The sequence below is a fragment of the Hyla sarda genome, chromosome 5 (assembly GCF_029499605.1).
Source record: "Hyla sarda isolate aHylSar1 chromosome 5, aHylSar1.hap1, whole genome shotgun sequence".
Classification (NCBI taxonomy): domain Eukaryota; kingdom Metazoa; phylum Chordata; class Amphibia; order Anura; family Hylidae; genus Hyla; species Hyla sarda.
This window is the reverse complement of record NC_079193.1, coordinates 39,178,791-39,197,371: the sequence shown is the minus strand read 5'-3', so window position 1 is coordinate 39,197,371 and position 18,581 is coordinate 39,178,791. Positions and strand designations below refer to the sequence as shown.

The following is an 18,581-nucleotide window of genomic DNA, read 5'->3' as shown; positions in this document are numbered from 1 at the left end:
GTATTGACCGGCAGAATGAATACATGTACCTTTTCCTGTAAAGTGCACTACGTAGAAACGAAAATCCCCAAAATTAGAAAAATTGCATTTTTCTTTTTTACTTTATCTTTTTTTTTGTCCCGGATTTTTTTAAAATCCTTTTTGGTATGCAGGCTAAAAATAATTAAGCAAAACAGGTACAAATGATAAATTCCCCCCTTGATATTGTTTGTTTGTTTTTTGGCATTTTTTACCACCCGTTTTTTCCCAGTCTACTGAAATAAATCCAATGAAACACATGGCATTAGGGCCAAACGTCATATTTATGATGCCCCCTGCGCCATGTTTTTCTGACACTAATGAATGTTTCAGGAAAAAAGTTGGCAGGGTGTCATAGTTTTGCAGGTTGCAACTCATTTATCTGTCCTGACACTTCTTTTTATAAGGAAAAACTGGCAGCAGTGTTTATGGCCGGCGGCAGATTAATGTGGCGCACATTGCACTGGGGAGAAGCTGTGTAAAGTGCATTAGTATTACTAACCCTCCCCAGCATAATGCAGATGTGGAGTTTTCTGATTTTGCTTTGCACACAGTGGGGATGATTGAAAATTGTTGTATTTTTGAACAGTGCAAACTGAGTCTCGACCAGTGTTTCCCAACCAGTGTGCATCCAGCTGTTGCCAACTACAACTCCCATCACGCCCAGACAGCCAATGACTGACCGGGCATGCTGGGAGTTGTAGTTTGGCAACAGTTGAAGGCACACAGGTTGGGACACAGGTTGGGACACATTAGTCGAGACAGTCTAACATAGCAGGCGTTTTCCACATAGACTTACATTTTTAAAAAGCTGCAATTGTCTGTGTAACTTATGTTAATAGTTTTTTGGATTTTTATTTTACATAATTTATGTTCCTTTTTTTGCAATGTTAAATGGCAATTCCGGTTTTAGAAAAATGATTTTAGATAAGACTGTAAACCCAAGACACATAACTTACTAATATAGTGTTATCTCAGATTGTACCGTTTTAGCATGTTTTTTGTGTGATTTGCCCCTGACAGGAATTTGTGTAGTGCTCTCAATGTCAGTGTGGTTTTGTCTCATTCTCTTCTCCTGTCTCAAGAGTTGTGGCTGGATCTTGTTTCTGAGCTCAAGTACCGCCCACTGAGTGATGTCATCACGTCTGACCAGCCTCTATAGCCTACATCATCTCCCTGTCATAAACACACACACACATATATATATATATATATATATATATATATATATCTTGGGACATTTAGGGAAGAATGAAGTGTGCTTTTTAACATGCTGCCTTGTGCTGAACAATGCCACAGGCAGAGGAGCACACAGAGAATGAATAGCAGGTGCTGCAACCTCACTGATAGTCTGTTGTGAAATGAGATGTTTTGCAACAGCTTTGGGCATGGAACTGGCAGTAGTGCTGCAAGATGGAAATTGGCAACATGGGAGGACTGTGATGAAGAGCTGAGAAAGAGCAATGCATTTTGGGAATTGTGGTACTGAGCAACAGCTCAACCAGGAAGTACAAGCAAGAAGTACAGGACTATGACCCCTAAAACAAATGAATTCTTGGTGATTTCAGAATCAGGCAGACTGGTAAGTAATGCTTTTGGCTTCTGCACCATTTTTTATTTCTTTAACCTGATGTTGGAGTACCCCTTTAAGAAGTTCTGGGGTGACTTCCACTCCGTAGCTGATGTCCATGTAATGCTGGGCTCCTGTGACCTCAACAGTTCCCACAGTCCTGTTCTCGCACTCTGTAAAAGAAGGCAATGTGGGCTCCATGCTATTCTTAGACAAATAATGCAGAAGTAAACCAGCATACATAATGCCATCTCCCATGAGTGCCCCAAACATGTCATTCCAGATGCAGAAATCATGACTTTGTACATTTTGCCTCAGTGGGCACGGTGTTACCGCGAAACTGGGGCACATCAGGACAGTCTCTTACGTCTTCTGCCTCTTCTTTGCTATTTTGTGGAGTCAAAACCTTAGAAGAGGCCAAATAAATGGTTTCTCTCTTCGATTAGTCAGTTTCTGATATAAGAAACGCGTCTGGTTCTGGTTTATTGCAGTAAAATAGTACAGGACATGACTCAGGGTGGGCACGCGTCCCTGACATCTGCTGATCCAACAAGAAACCATTTCATCTTAAAGGGGTTCTCCTCCCCTAGACACCTTATCCCCTATCCAAAGGATAGGGGATAAGATGTCTGATCGCGGCGGTTGCACCGCTGGGGAGCCCCGCTATTTCCCTGCTGCACCCGGCATGCGTTTAGAGCATCAGGTGCAGCACAGGAGGCTTGTCACGGCCACGCCCTGCTCGTGTTGACACAGCCAGGCCCCCTCAATGCAAGTCTATGGGAGGGGGCGTGACGGCAGTCACGCCCCCTCCCATAGACTTGCATTGAGGGGCGTGGCTGTGACATCACGAGCCTCCACGAGTCTGGGGTGCCGCAGCCAAGATCGTGGGGGTCCCCAGCGGCGGGACCCCCGCGATCAGCCATCTTAAAGGATAGGGGATAAGATGAGGGGCAGAGTACCCCTTTAACTCTAAGGGCAGAGTACCCCTTTAACTTAGTATCACCCGTCTAATGCTTCTGTCATACTATCAGCCAGTCTCTGCTTGCGCGCAACATATGACCGCTCCACCGCCGGCAGCTACAGAAGACCAATGCTCTCTGAGCACATGACCTTTCCAGAAGATTTACATAGACTATAATGTATTATGGCCTCCAGCACTTCGAAGCTACATCCACAAAGCTCTTCCTGGAAATGTACAAGAGTCTTTTCATTTTACCTGTTTCCATCCTAATCGGCCCACGGCCATGATTTATTAATTTTTCATTGACAAGTTTTATGGTAAATGCTGCTGTTCTCAGTGAATAGGGAGATGTGGGTTAACCTTGGATAAGGCAATAGCTTCGGCTTTCATTACGCTTTTTTTTTTATATAGCATTGAATTGATGAATGATGTTCCTGCGCAAATTATTTTACATCGACATAATACATGTACAAAGGATCGGCCATAACATTAAGACAGCTGACAGGTGACATGAATAACATTGATGATCGAGGGGAAGACTACACTGTATTAGGCGGCAGGTGGACAGTACGTTCTTGAAGTTAAAGGGGTACTCCGCTGCTCAGCGTTTGGAACAAACTGTTCCGAACGCTGGAGCTGGCGCGGGGAGCTAATGATGTCATAGCCCCGCCCCCTCATGATGTCACGCCCAGCCCCCTCAATGCAAGTCTATGGGAGGGGGCGTCACGCCCCCTCCCATAGACTTGCATTGAGGGGGCGGGGTGTGACGTCACAAAGGCGCCAACTCAAGCATTCGGAATAGTTTGTTCCAAACGCTGAGCACCGGAGTACCCCTTTAATGGGCCAGAAGTAGGTAAAATGGGCAGCGTAGGGATCTAAGGGACTTTGACCACAGCCAAATTGTGATGTCTAGAAGACAGAATTAGTGATGAGCAGCATAGGCCATATTCGAATTCGCGATATTTCGAGAATATATAGACGAATATTCGTCCTATATTCTCGAAATTCGCATATTCGATATATTCACTGTTATTTTTGCTTTGCGTAAATGCGCATGCTCGAATGTGGATAACTATCTACCTATCTATCTATATTATCTAACTATCTACCTATCTATCTATATAATCTATCTATCTATCCATCTCCTAATATTCTTGGTCTATACAGAAGTGATAATGGGTCTATGACATTTTTCATTTTGAATATTGTCATGTCATATTCGCGAATATTGTCACTATCAGATAGATAGTTTTAGTGACGATATTCGGGAATATTCGCCCTCCAGTCTAATACAGTAAATAGTATAGGGGCCTTCTTCAGACCTTCTTTAGGGAGGATGAGATCACTGTGATGTGTTCTGTGGGGGGGAAAAAAATTACGAATATTCGTAATTGCAAGTATATAGCGCTATATTCGCCATACTCGCAAAATTCTGGATAAATATTCGAATTGCGAATATTCGCGCTCAACACTAGACAGAATCAGACTTTCACCAAAAAAGCAACATGAATGTCGTGTGGGGTGTTCACAATATACTGTGCTTAGAACCTACCAAAGTGATCCATGGAAGGACAACCAGTGGACCAGCACTGGACCAAAGGGGTAAGTTGTAGCTTCTGGGCTCCAATGCAAAATCTGTAACAGGGCCCTTATGTCTACCATGTGCCATTTATAATGCCAGTGTTGTCTTACGTGGCAGAACAGTTTTTCCCTGGTGCATCTGCTACCTCTGCACCCCTTATAGTTATGCCCCTGCTTGCTACTTGCATGATCTGCTGCTACTGCACCAGATACCACCGGACCTCTTCAGAAGTCTTGTGGGGTTCATGCCTCAATGGGTCGGAGCTGTTTTTGGTTGCTGCTGAAAACCTACACAATATTAGAATGGCTGATCAGTATATTTTGCATGGTGTAAGGCCTAAAAGTTGGTGCGTCTTATACGGCGAATACACCCCTATCGCGGCGGTCCCTGCGGCCATCAACGGCCGGGACCCGCGGCTAATACAGGACATCGCCGATTGCGGTGATGCCCTGTATTAACCCTTCAGACGTGGCGATCAAAGCTGACCGCCGCGTCTGAAGCGAAAGTGACACTAACCCGGTTGCATCGGGAGGGACCTTACCTGCCTCCTCGGTGTCTGCTCCGTGCTGGGATCCCCTGCATGGCCGGCGCTCTCCTTCGACGTCATCATGTCGTTGCGCACGCCGCCCCGTCATCAATAGGAGCTGCGTGCGTAGTGACGTGATGACGGCGACGGAGAGCGTGGATCCCGGGGAAGAAGACGTCCGGAGCATCGGGGACACCACGGGGACGCGGCGATATCGATGGAGCGACATCCAGGGCAGCGGTGACGGGTCCGGAGCAGCGGGGACACGTGAGTATTACCTCCTATACCAGTGGTCTTCAACCTGCGGTCCTCCAGATGTTGCAAAACTACAACTCCCAGCATGCCCGGACAGCCAACGGCTGTCCGGGCATGCTGGGAGTTGTAGTTTTGCAACATCTGGAGGTCTGCAGGTTGAAGATCACTGTTGGGTTCAGAATCTTTTTTTTCTAGATTTTGCACCTTTAAAATTGGGTGCGTCTTATATGCCGGTGCATCCTATAGGACGAAAAATACGGTATATAATACTTATATGTACAATTTTATATCATGTTTAAAAAACGTTTTAATTTAATCCAATATTCAAGACTCTGAGCCCCAATTTCTTTCATTTGTCATTTACAAATCTGTTTAACTTTCTGGCACCAGTTGATTTAAAAAAAAAAAAAAAAAAAAAAAACGCTTTCCACCGGAGGACCCCTTTAAAGATTGGATCTGATCTCCATTTATGCAGCTAGGGTTTTTTTCCCCCAAAAGTAACACATCGCAGCAGAGGGGCTGTTGGTCAATAGAGTCGGAAAAGAAGAACAGCGTGCAAGTGCAGACTACAGCAGAGGGAGCGGAGAGCCTCATAACAGTGACTATGTTTTGGCTTTGCCATTGTGCACTTGTGTCTCTCTCTTCTTCATCATCCAGATCATAAGAGGAGGAGGATTAGGGGGTGGCGGGTCCATGGCTACTGGCGTTGGACAGAGAGACTGGGAAAATGCCAGGAGGGCAGTATAAGCGGGCAAATATCAGGTTCCCCCAAGCAATATTTCTAAGTGCATCACAATTGTTGCCACTAATATTTAAAGGAGAATTCCAGCCTGAAAGGGAACACGTGTCTGATCATGGGGTCCTACCAATGGGACCATCTGTGATCTCTAAACCCAGTCTGCTGTCGGAATGGAGCAACAGGTGGTACACCTGTGCACACACAACCCAACAGGTGACTTGGGTACCCGTTCTTGCAATCACAGGGGGTCCCAGCAGTCAGACCCACAATCAGAAACGTATCCCCTATCCTGTGGATAGGGAATACATGTTATAGGCTTAAAAAACGCATTTAACACTTAAGTGCTATAAGACAAGCAGTACAGGCGTCCATTGGTCGGCGAAGAAAATACATCACATGACATTATCAGATCATCCGTATGTATTAGGGCAGGGTCACATGTGGCGCACAAGGCACACTTCTATACAATTGTAGTAAATGTTGGTTGTTCATGCAGGGGAGTAGCTATAGAGGATGTAGAGGCAGCAGTTGCCCCAGGGTCCAGGGGGTAAGGGGCTCAAAGGCCCCTCTACCATATAAGAAGACACCAATATTATAAATGGCAAATGGCAGGTAGAAGGCCCTGTGATAGATTCTTTGCACTGGGGCCCAGGAGCTACAAGTTACACCTCCTCTACAAGGAAAACGTTAGATTCTGTCTTATTCAGAACTCTTCCTTAGGCTACAAATGCCTGGCATTGTCACACATAGCATTAACCCTCACCAACCAGTTAGTAATGTGGGAGATTAGCTCTTTAGACCCATTCAAAAGGCATCAAAATAGCAGTCAGACACAGGGACAAGAGAGTAAAGTTTAAAGGAAAACTGACAGCCGTTTTCCTCGTAATAAACCCAATACACAGGGTTATAATAGTGGTGAATCGGATTAAAATGAGAAATAACATACCCGGAACTGTGGTCCGGTTCTGGAGATAGGCATTGCTAATATGTTAATTGCTGGCTTTGAGCAATGGGGAGGGGACCCGGCATACCCAGCATCCCTGCCTCCATGCCATATCCCATCTCAATTGTACAAAGCCAGCAACTGATATATTAGCAATGCCGCCTAATAACAGGTCTATATCCAGAACTGGACCACAGATCCGGGTAAGTTATAACTGGTTCATCCACACTATTAACCCATGTATTGGTTTTAGTGCTGGTGAACCGGCTGTCAGTTTTGCTTTAAACAGGACATTTTTTTTGTCTCAGTAACAAAACAAATACAGCCATTAACATCAGGCACAAATGAATACAAAATAAATCCTGCATGTCCAGCGCTGACTACACAAAATCTTTCCTCTCTGTACAGGTGGCTTACTACCAGCCACCCAACAAAACAGTCACAAAAAATGTGTTACTCCTTTTAAGACTGCCCACCTCAGGACTCCAACCAACTCTCATCGTAGCTTCCACACAGCCTCCTAGTGCAGACTTGCTTATACCTTTCTGTAAGCCCAGTACTAATCGGCCTCTCAGCACCTGTGCTGACTCGGGGCTGGAAGGAGGATGAAAGGCCCCACTACCAAACCTGCCTTTCTTTTTATAAAAATACAGACCCCATAACATGGCTTACCAAATTCCCTAGCAAGCGAAGTATTTTAACTTTTTCCTGGATACCCCACATTTCACCCAGCTTTCCCTAGATTAGAGATGTGCTTTCTGAAACCTAGTATCCACAAATGACAGGTACCTTGGGGAAATATAGCGATCCTCGACCACCATTCCTGTCACTGTCTCACAGTTACTACTTTAGTGAGCATGTTGTGCTCGATTGCTACAGGTGACTTTATGCACCTTCTACAGCTCGGTAAGCAATAAAGAGTGAAAATCGTTCAGTAAAGTGATATGCAAACACAGGATATGGCTCGACAATAGTCTTCCGCAGGTTTTAGACATGATAGATTATATATATATTAGTCTCTATACAGTACGGTACCTTTGCAATTGTTCGCTCCGGGCTGCTTGATGGGTGTCTGCGCCGTTCTCACCTGCTGCTGCTTCTTCCTCGCCGCCAGGCTTCCTTCACTGCCGGCTCTCGGAATCTTTTCTCCTAAGCTGCTTTTTTTTGATCTGCTGTTAAAATCTTCAATCCGACTCACAGGCAGCTTAGACGTTATGTTAGCTGACACCGGCCTGGCCAAACGCGACGGCTTGGACATTCTCAATGGGAGGCGGTAAAAAAATTTCCACGATGGGAAGAATACAATTTACAAAAAATATAATAAAAATAAATCCTTTTTTCAAGTCGACATTACTTTGCAGTTCAAAGGAGCAGTCGGGGGAATTCTCAGACGCACCTTGTTGCTGCTGAGACAGAACTGCTGAGAGATGCAAGTTGAAGGAGTTGGGAGTCTCGCAGGCAGACCGGGTGCTTTATCAGACCTGTGGAATGTAAATGTGCCCTGGGATAAGGCTCAGGACTCCTCTGCGGTGGTGCTGGGATGATGCTGGGGGAGCGAGTGGCTGGGCGAGATTCTGCTGCATGCTCAGACTAGATGCTGACCATCACAACAAAGTAACAGGAATTTGACAATGCCCAACCCACTCAGGTAAAGTTGTGCAACACAATACAGATGTTGTGGCGGAGAGTGTGGTGCAGGGCAGATGTTGTTACCCTAGGGGCAGATGGCATTAACCCCTTGTATTCGTGACGCCAGTGCGTGGTTTAGCCTATAACCACCCGAAGGTATACCACTGGATTCTGGGCTAGGCACGGGGCAATAATGACTCCGACGCCAATTTACGGACAACGGTAGCTTTACTGAGGGTAGACAGATGGTAAAGTCTATACAGTTCAGCCAGGGCCCAAGGAGGTGACCAGTGACACAGAGACCTTAAGAGCTTGCTGGGACTTGTAGTAGAACTGGACAATTGAATGCAGACCACACTGACTTGACAGATGACAGGGACTGACTTGACTTGACTCATAAAGCTGTGACTTTATCTTACTTGAATTGATGGCGGCTGCAGGACTTGACTTTGAGGTCTCCAACACTCTGGACACAGACACTAGGCGACTGCACTGGACCTCAGCAGGAAGAGAGAGAAGAGAGAGAAGCTCCACCCAGGGCTTATATGGGGGAGACTAGCAGAGAGCCCATAGGTCACCCCTGGGATCACCTGGTCACTGGTACCTCCTGGGTAACAATCACATGGCATATCACATGATAGAACGCTTAAAGCAACATTACATTTTATAATACTTAACATGGTAAAACATATTTACATTGGGGAAACAAGTGCAGGGGGCCTTGGGGACACTGAAGGAGACTGCCTGACAGGACAGAAGGTGCACCTCCCCTACTGGACCACCACACAGATGTGTACTCTGCACGGGAAAAGGATTTGGGCAAATTCCACATAGTCTTGCATAGTGTTTTCCAAACAGTGTGTCTCCAGCTGTTGTAAAACTACAACTTCCAGCATGCCCGGACAGCCTTCGGCTGTCCGGGCATGCTGGGAGTTGTAGTTTTTCAAAAGCTGGAGACACACTGTTTGGAAAACACTGATCTAATGAGCTGACTTTTCTCCTTAAAGGGGTACTCCGCCCTTAGATATCTTATCTTTTCAAAAATGAAAGAAGCGATCTGATTGGTTGCTATGGGCAACTCAGCAACTTTTCCTCTGGAAAAGGATAAATCTCCCCTATTTAATGTCCACACAGAATATTCCGCACAGACATTCATCTGCAGTAGAGTCCCATTGATTGCAGAGTTTCCACAGATGTTTCTGCCGCTGAAATTCCAATCACGGCATCCGCAGAAAGCATAGACATGTCTATTCTTTCTGAAGACTCGGTCAGGAAATTTCTCTCTATGAGACGCCACATTTCTGAGCGGTCCCTGCGCGCCGCCTGCTGAATCGGGCAAATGTACAGAATGTGCAATAAGATATCCAAAGGATAGGGGGTAAGATAGGGGGTAAGACTGGGTTCACTCGGAGGAATTTGTACTGAATGTCTGCACAGAATATTCCGCACAGACATTCAGCTGCAGCAGAGTCCCATTGATTGCAATGGAATTCTTGATGTTTCTGCTGCAGAAATTCTGATTACGGCGTCCACAGAAAAAATAAGGCTAGGCCGGACGAAGCACGATCCTGTGCGAAACCGCCGGCAGTCGCCTCAAGTCTGAGCGCCCCTGTCTTCTGAAGTCCCCGCTGGAGGAGGTCGTCTAGGAGCATACCTTTGGAAGCTGTAGCGGTGAGTGCAGCAAGCTCGGCGGCATTGCCGTACTCTTCCCCACGTTTAATTTACAAATCTGTTTAACTTTTTGGCACCAGTTGATAAAAAAAAAAAAAAGGTTTTCCACCGGAGTACCCCTTTAACCTAACACTTTACTGTGTTGATCCAGAGGAAGGCAAAATCCCCCCATGAGGCTGATGCCTCATGAAAGAGGAAAAATTCCTTCACGACTCCAATATGACGATCAGAATGGAAGTGGAATTCCGCTTCACATAACTCTAATCGGGAATTCCGTAGTGTGAATAGGCCCTTAGGAGAAAATACTTTCCATAAACATCAATGCAATTTGTTCCCAACTCTGTTGTAGACTGAGATCCGACAAGCTGCAAACTACAACTATTTACTATGTATTACCCTCAGGGGGTTCCTAATTCTTCATTGGTGCGAATAAATTAACAGCAAATACACTTGCAGAACAGTTATAACACTATCTGAGCACAATTCCCTACACTCACAGGCAGTTTATAGCAATAGGGGGGCTTTGTGGGCAATGGCTGCTCTAAGTAGAGAAGATTTTATTGCTGGAGTAGCCTGTGCAGGTTATTAAGACTGTGATCACCGTCCCCCTGGGTTACAGTAAATGCTGCTAATAAGAACATTAGGATCTGAGCTATAGACGTGTTTTAGTTTCATACAAATGAAGTCGCTGGCAACAGGAGCGGGTCAGCCTCGTGTGGTATTGGCACACTGTGACACTCGCTATGGGTGCAATTTAGACAAGTATACATAATAGGCGAAGAATGGAGGGATGCACTTACTAGATCGCCAGGCCAGACTTTGAGCAGCAATGCCCACAGTACTGTATGCATCGTCGCTCAGAATACAGAAATAGGGAGTCGGGTTTTGGTCCTTTGGTTCTTTATACATTCAGATAGATAGATAGATATGAGATTGAGATAGATTGATATGAGATAGATAGATATTAGATAGATAGATAGATAGATAGATAGATAGGAGATAGATAGATAGATATGAGATGGACAGATAGATATGAGATAGATAGATAGATATGAGATAGATAGATATTAGATAGATAGATAGGAGATAGATATATAGATATGAGATGGACAGATAGATAGATATGAGATAGATAGATAGATAGATAGATAGATATGAGATAGATAGATATGAGAGATAGATAGATAGATATGAGATAGATAGATATGAGATGGATAGATATGAGATGGATAGATATGAGATGGATAGATATGAGATAGATAGATATGAGATGGATAGATATGAGATAGATAGATAGATATGAGATAGATAGATATGAGATGGATAGATATGAGATGGATAGATATGAGATGGATAGATATGAGATAGATAGATATGAGATGGACAGATAGATAGATATGAGATAGATAGATATGAGATGGATACATAGATATGAGATGGATAGATATGAGATAGATAGATATGAGATAGATAGATATGAGATAGATAGATAGATATGAGATGGATAGATAGATATGAGATGGACAGATAGATAGATATGAGATAGATAGATATGAGATGGACAGATAGATAGATATGAGATAGATAGATATGAGATGGATAGATAGATAGAAAGGATATAAAAAACAAATCAAGAAGAACAGCACAGCCCATAAGCATGTAGTAGTTTGAGGTGGTGCCGGTTACTGAATACAGGTTAGGGATCTTAACTTCAGACAACAGCAAAATGGAGAGTCCTACAGTACACACATAGGTGAAAAAAAGGTCTACATTTATTCCATCAAAAGTTTCTCACAGCAAAACTCATAGATCTCATAGATAGGAGATAGATAGATATGAGATAGATAGATATGAGATAGATAGATAGATAGATATGAGATAGATATGAGATAGATAGATAGATATGAGATAGATATGAGATAGATATGAGATTGATATGAGATTGAGATAGATAGATAGATAGATAGATATGAGATAGATAGATAGATAGATATGAGATAGATATGAGATAGATATGAGACAGATAGATATGAGATAGATTGATATGAAATAAATAGATATGAAAAATAACGCAACATTCCAAAGGAATGGTCTCCAAAATACAACAAGCCCGAATATCTCAGGACTCCAAAGGAATTCTAACTAAGCCGATGATTTATCTGCCAATGTGCCGGGCAATGCTTCAGCTCCCTCTAAAGCCTTTTCCAGCCCTTGCACATGGATGAATCAATGGCTTAATTTGAGTTCCTTTGGAGTCCAGCTGTATCCTTGCCTTTCCTATTTTGCTGACCCTATGTCAAGGCCCTGGGTGCCAGATGGAGGATGCTCGCAAGTATAGAAACCCTAGTCACAGGTTCCCCAATGTAGTAGTCAAGGATAATTGCAGCACATTGTTCTATAAGTGAAGATGAGGCTGACGTTTGTTTCACCAAAAAAACGAAAGTTTCACAGATGGCAACATTTCAGCTTCTTCTCTCATGGAAATATCCAATGAAAATGGCTGCAAGAGGCAGCTGAAACGTTACCCCAAAACAACTGTCTATACAGGGGTAACTGTTTTCTGACTTGGCTAATAATCCCCAGTCATGTTTCAAGACTCTAAAAGAGGTCAAGACTTGACCTGCCCGGTTGCTATCTTCACTAGGTGGCGCCAGAGAGCATGTTCTCTTCCCTCCAGAGGAGGACTACTTTGCACGCTTTACTCTTGTTTAGTTCCGAAACACCTGGAAATGTCTCCTTCAGATCTGACACAGATAAGACATGTAGAATGACGGAGTCTGCACCATTATAGCCGACAGGCATACAACCTTTAGTGCTCTACAATAAATCTCACCCTTTACAGTTCCAAAACTGTTACAGTTCACAAAGGTTCATATTGTTTCGAAAAGCAAACTAGGCTGCGTGTACTCTCCAGTTGTTCCAAGTCAAGTACTCCTTAACCCATTAAATTACCTACAAGAGTATGATCATGCTCTGTGCTGAACCCTACAGCCAGGGGTCAAGTGTTGTGAAAAAAAGTGTGGGAACTCACCCAAAATTTCCAGTTAAAGGGGTACTAGTCATCTTATATCCTATCCAAAGGATAGGGGATAAGATGTCTGATCCTGGGGGTCCCAACACTGGGGACCCCCACATTCTCTCTGCTGCACCCGGCATTCGTTTAGAGCGTTGGGTGCAGCGCCGGAGGCTCGTGACGTCACGGTCATGGCCTCTCAATGCAAGTCTATGGGAGGGGGCCTGACGGCCGTCATGCCCCCTCCCATAGACTTGCATTGAGGGGGCATTACTGTGACGTCATGAGCCTCTGCCCTGCATCACCAGTCATCCGGCACTGAGCAATGCTCGCTCTGTGCACCGGATGTCTGGGGTGCTACAGCCAAGATCGCGGGGGTCCCCAGCATCGGGACCCCCACAATCTGACATCTTATCCCCTATACTTTGGATAGGGGATAAGATGTCTAGGGGCGGAGTACCCCTTTAAGGGCTGGTCCTGCAGGACTCCTGCTAATGGGAACTGCGTTCCTGCTGTGGAAAAAGTGCAGGATCTCTGTTCCCACGAGTTCCTGCAGGACTTGAGCCCTGCCTACAGCGCAATATCAAGTAGGACCCCCTAGAGCATTGTTCCTCAACCTATGGCTCTCAAGCTGTTGCCATCAAGGCATGATGGGAGTTGTAGTTTCGCAATAGCTGGATAGCCACCTGTTGGGGAATACTGCCTGGGGAACCTTGGCTTTAGATTATTCGTGAAAATAGTTTTTTTGTGCCATTCTACATACCATTGCATTCAACATAAAACATGGAGTAGCATTTCTATGGTTAGGACATCTGCAGTGCTATTGAATTTCCTTTTAAATGAATAGTCACAAAATAGAATAACAAAAAAAGAAAGAAGGAAAGAAAGAAAGAACGCACATCTATAGTAAGATTCACCCAAACTAAATCTAAGGAATCAGCCAAAGATTAATTGTAAAGAAAAATAGTAGCCAGCTCACCGCTCATAGTAGATCAGTCCCCGGGCACTCGTTGTTGTTTTTTAGGAAGCCAGGATGATGCCGAGCCGTTCCCTCGGTGCAGGTAATAATGGTGAAAAAAAGGGGGGGTATCCAGCTCCAAAAAGAAAAAATAGGAGAATTAAAAGTCCAAATTTTATTGATCCATGTTAAAAGCATTTAAAGAAAAACACCCAGTTGAGGTAAAACCTCTACGCCGACACTTTTCGGACCAATGGGTCCTTAGTCTTGACCATGACTAAGGACCCATTGGTCCGAAACGCGTCGGAGTAGGGGTTTTACCTTCCCGGGGTGTTTTTCTTTAAATGCTTTTCACATGGATCAATACATTTTTGACTTTTAATTCTCCTATTTTTTTCTTTGGGAGCTAGATACCCCCCTTTTTTTTCATCATTATAGATTAATTGTGTCTTGTAAAAGTAGTTCCGCTTTCCAAGTGTTCTGCTTACCCAACCTGTCCAACCTTCTGTCCAACCTGTAGGCCTCCAGTGCTTGCAAAACTACAACCCCCAGCATGCCTGGACAGACCAGCGTGCCCTGACTGGACTCTAGAGTCTGATTCCAGTCATTTCGCTTTCCAACTGTTTTGCTTCCCGAGAGGAAGTTTGGAATCAGACTCTAGATGTCCAACCTGCAGCCCTCCAGCCGTTGCAAAACTACAACTCCCAGCATGCCCGGACAGCCAAAGGCTGTCCGGGCATGCTGGAAGTTGTAGTTTTGCAATGATTGTAAGGCCGTAGGTTGGACACCTGGGCTAAAGACTCTAATTCCAAGCAGAACGCTTGGAAAGCGAAACGACTTTTACAAGACTAAATTAATCGATGGCTAATTTCTTAGATTGGGGTTCAACAAATCTTACTGTAGATTCATTCAACGCTAACCTTAAAGTAGAACTCAGGCCAAAATGTACTTATCCCCTATCCACCATTGCGCCCCCCCAAAGGCAATCTCCGGAACCAGACCACGACTCTCTTAGTGAAGAGCACGGTAGACAGCACGTGGTCCATTCATTTCTATGGGAGCGCAGAAGATGATCAAGTGCTATACTCGGGTCTCTTCGACTCTTCCATAGAAATGAATGGAGGGCATGCCGTCTACCACACGCGCTCCTCACTGAGAGCCAGGTCCCATTATGGAGATCACGGAGAGTCCCAGCGGCCAGACCCCCCCCCCGATCAGCTACTTATCCCCTATCCTGTAATTAGGGGATACATTAATTTCGGCTGGACCTCACCTTTAACCTTGAGTAGGGAACAAAAAGAAGGTATTATGACTGCATGATCGGCCTGGTCCAGTATGTATGTCAGCTGTAACCATAGAAACACATAGGGCTGCATGTGAGTTGTATACAAAAAACAACACTACTTCAGCTCTGAAACCATCCAAAAAAATTTAATTGCACAAAAAACACTTCTACCGTCTATAAACCCCCAAAATAGATAGAAGATGTTATTACTTGACACATTTACACAGAGTGAGCTAAACTGTGAATAACCTTCTCTCTAGTGCACTCAAATGGATTTTCTATTGATTTCTCTTGAAGCGACACATTAAGATAACACATAATATATAGTATACAAAGTATAGTACAGACGCTCTTCTGAAGTTATTTTTTGGTGTACTTCCAGTACTTATCAGCTGCTGTATGCTCCAGAGCAAGTCAGTGCTTTCCAGTCTGACCACAGTGTTCTTTGCTGACACCTCTGTCCGTATCAGGAACTTCCTCTGCAGCATACAGCAACTGATAAGTACTGAAAGGATTAAGATTTTTAAAAAGAATTCATGTACAAATCTGTTTAACTGTCTGGTACCAGTTGATAAGAAAAAGTGTTTTCCACCGGAGTACCCCTTTAAGGATTTCTATTAAAGAATTGCGGGGTGGGGGGTTGTATGCCATAAATAATGCCAGAACCAAACCCATTTGATGGTGTTTTTTGGGCTCCCACTCTATGTGAGACAAAACAAAATGTCTAAAAACAAAACATGCCATTGTCTCAGCATGCTGTCCAAAAACACCCAAGACAAGTGAAAAATCTCCAAAGAAAAATGAGCCAAGTAGGTTCCTTATTGACTTTTGGCTAATATCTGGTGGCAGCTTCTTTACAGCAAAAAAATGCAGTGCAACGAATGTGCTTTTTTTATTTATTTATTTATTTTTTTTTTGGGGGGGGGGGGGGGGGGGGGAGTTTTTGCCAGCTTTAAATGTGCAAATATGTCTCACATAGTATGGTGAATTTACGTTTAATTTTTTTTTTTTTTAATGTTCATGTGTGGTTTGCACACCACCTCCACCTATCGTGTCTGTGCCTTTAAGAGCCAGGCTTTGGCAATCATCTGATCTTCTGAAAACAGCACCGCTCTTGTCCACAGGCTGTGCCTGGTATTGCAACTCGGCTCCTTTCAATAAATGAAACCAGCTGCAATACCAGACACAAAAGTGGTGATTTCAGAATAAAGTCCACTTTTTTTTTTGTTTCTTTACCTGATAGAACCAAACTGCGAAATGCATCAAAGGGCAAGCACAAGAGCGTAAGTGCATTTCCTTTTCTCTCCCCTCCAGCAGGTGAACATTAATGAATTTATCTTCTCCCATAAGTCCTGTCTGGACTACAAACTTTTTTTATTTATTTATTTATTTTTTTTTAATAATCTTTCCTATAAATTAAACTTAAAACATCTCCGGGCTAAAGTAATTATTCCACCGAGAGCGCCGCGCTCATCACTACTTTCATCACAGAAATGCAATTACTACTACACTTTCTCCTCCTTTAATAAACTGCGCGCTGTTGTATAGCATTTACCGCAAATCAACCGCTCTGATAATAAATGGAAGGAAAAAAAGAAAAAAGTTATATCTCCATCCGGACACCCAACCTGCAGCACATCCAGCTCTAAAGAAACCTCATAGAGACTTTAAAGGGGTACTCCGGAGTAAAATAAATAAATAAATAAATATTTCAAATCAACTGGTGCCAGAAAGTTAAACGGATTTGTAAATTACGTCTATTTAAAAATCTTAATCCTTCCAGTACTTATCAGTTGCTGTATGCTCCAGAGTACGTTGTGTAGTTCTTTCTAGTCTGACCACAGTGCTCTCTGCTGACACCTCTGTTCATGTCAGGAACTGTTCAGAGTAGAAGCAAATCCCCATAGCAAACCTTTCCTGCTCTGGACAGTTCCTGACATGGACAGAGGTGTCAGCAGAGAGCACTGTGGTCAGACTGGAAAGAACCGCACAACTTCCTCCTGAGCATACAGCAGCTGATAAGTACTGGAAGGATTAAGATTTTTATATAGCAGTCATTTACAAATCTGTTCAAGGCTGCATTCACACCACGATTGCAGCTTACGGTTGCCGGATCCGGCTGGGGGAGGGGAAAACTGGGCGCTCCCGTACCCCAGCCGGACCGGCGCTGAAATCCTTTTACTTTAATGAGCCGACCGGAGTCAAACAGTGACTCCGGTACGCTCATTTCGCCCCGTATCCGGTTTTGGGCAGCAGAGGGCAGCATAGAGCACTGTGGTCAGACTTGAGAGAACTACACAACTTTCTCTGGTGCATCCAGCAGCCGATAAGTACTGGAAGGAGTAAGATTTTAAAATAGAAGTAATTTACAAATCTGTATAACTTTCTGGCACCAGGTGGTTTAAAAATTAATTTTTTTCTTATTTATTTATTTATATAGAGCCTACAGATTCCGCAGCGCTTATTTCTTCCAGAGTACCCCTTTAAACTCCCATAAACCAAATTAAACCTGTTGTACTTGACTTGAGTAATCGTCTAGCACAATGTTTGCCAACCAGTGTGCCTCCAGCTGTTGCAAAACTAGAACTCCCAGCATGCCCGGACAGCCGTTGGCTGTCCGGGTATGCTGGGAGTTGTAGTTCTGCAACAGCTGGAGGCACACTGGTTGGCAAACACTGGTCTAGCAACCTCTATAGGCATTCGTATGTATACGGGCAGCTGTGACATCACACAGGAGTTGGATAGACCTATTGACGGTATATTCAGACTTTCCCTAGGAAACCTGTTCTGCAGATGTACATTCTTCAGCCAAATGGCGACTCCGTTCAGAGATTTTCCACATTGCCATTGAGATGATTCGTTCCATGAAGGCTTCAGGTTTATTGACGTATTATTAGGCAGATGTAAAGTAAATCACCATCTCTCTTCAACGTGTGGAGTTATGGGCAGCGCAAAAGGTTGGTAAAACCGAGCAGATTAATGGACAAAAGGGCTCAGAGCCCTACTATGCCTCCTGCTATACATTCTGCCTTGAACGCCTTTGTGCTAAATGTCCACTTAGCCAGGCCGGAGTTCCACCATTTATTTTGCATACTTCTCACCTTTCTTTAAGAAGGCCACCACCCGAGAAGACCTCTTTGATATGCAGAGAGATGTCACTGTGTATGTTCTGGGCCCTTAAAGGGGTACTCCCGTGGAAAACTATATATATATATTTTTTTTTTAAATCAACTGGTGCCAGAAAGTTAAACAGATTTGTAAATTACTTCTATTAAAAAAAAATCTTAATCCTTCCAGTACTTATTAGCTGCTGAATACTACAGAGGAAATGGTTTTCTTTTTGGAACACAGAGCTCTCTGCTGACATCATGACCAGAGTGCTCTCTGCTGACATCTGCTGTCCATTTTAGGAACTGTCCAGAGTAGGAGAA

The 18,581-nt window shown here is 44.0% G+C and overlaps 1 protein-coding gene across 6 annotated transcripts in view; it reads right to left on the bottom strand.

Moving 5' to 3' along the window:
- The window catches only part of KIAA1217 (KIAA1217 ortholog), a 692,495-nt gene that overhangs the window by 497,884 nt on the left and 176,030 nt on the right, over positions 1 to 18,581 (bottom strand). For 2 of the 6 annotated variants that reach the window (XM_056519288.1, XM_056519291.1), the window contains exon 1: positions 7,630 to 7,855. The exons of 2 other annotated variants lie outside the window; for them this stretch is intronic. In XM_056519288.1, coding sequence (XP_056375263.1) covers positions 7,630 to 7,852 — 223 coding nt within the window. In that variant the 5' untranslated portion in view covers positions 7,853 to 7,855. Of the gene's footprint in view, positions 1 to 7,629; positions 7,859 to 18,581 lie in introns of those variants that run through there. 2 more of the 6 variants (XM_056519289.1, XM_056519290.1) reach the window with 2 other exon arrangements.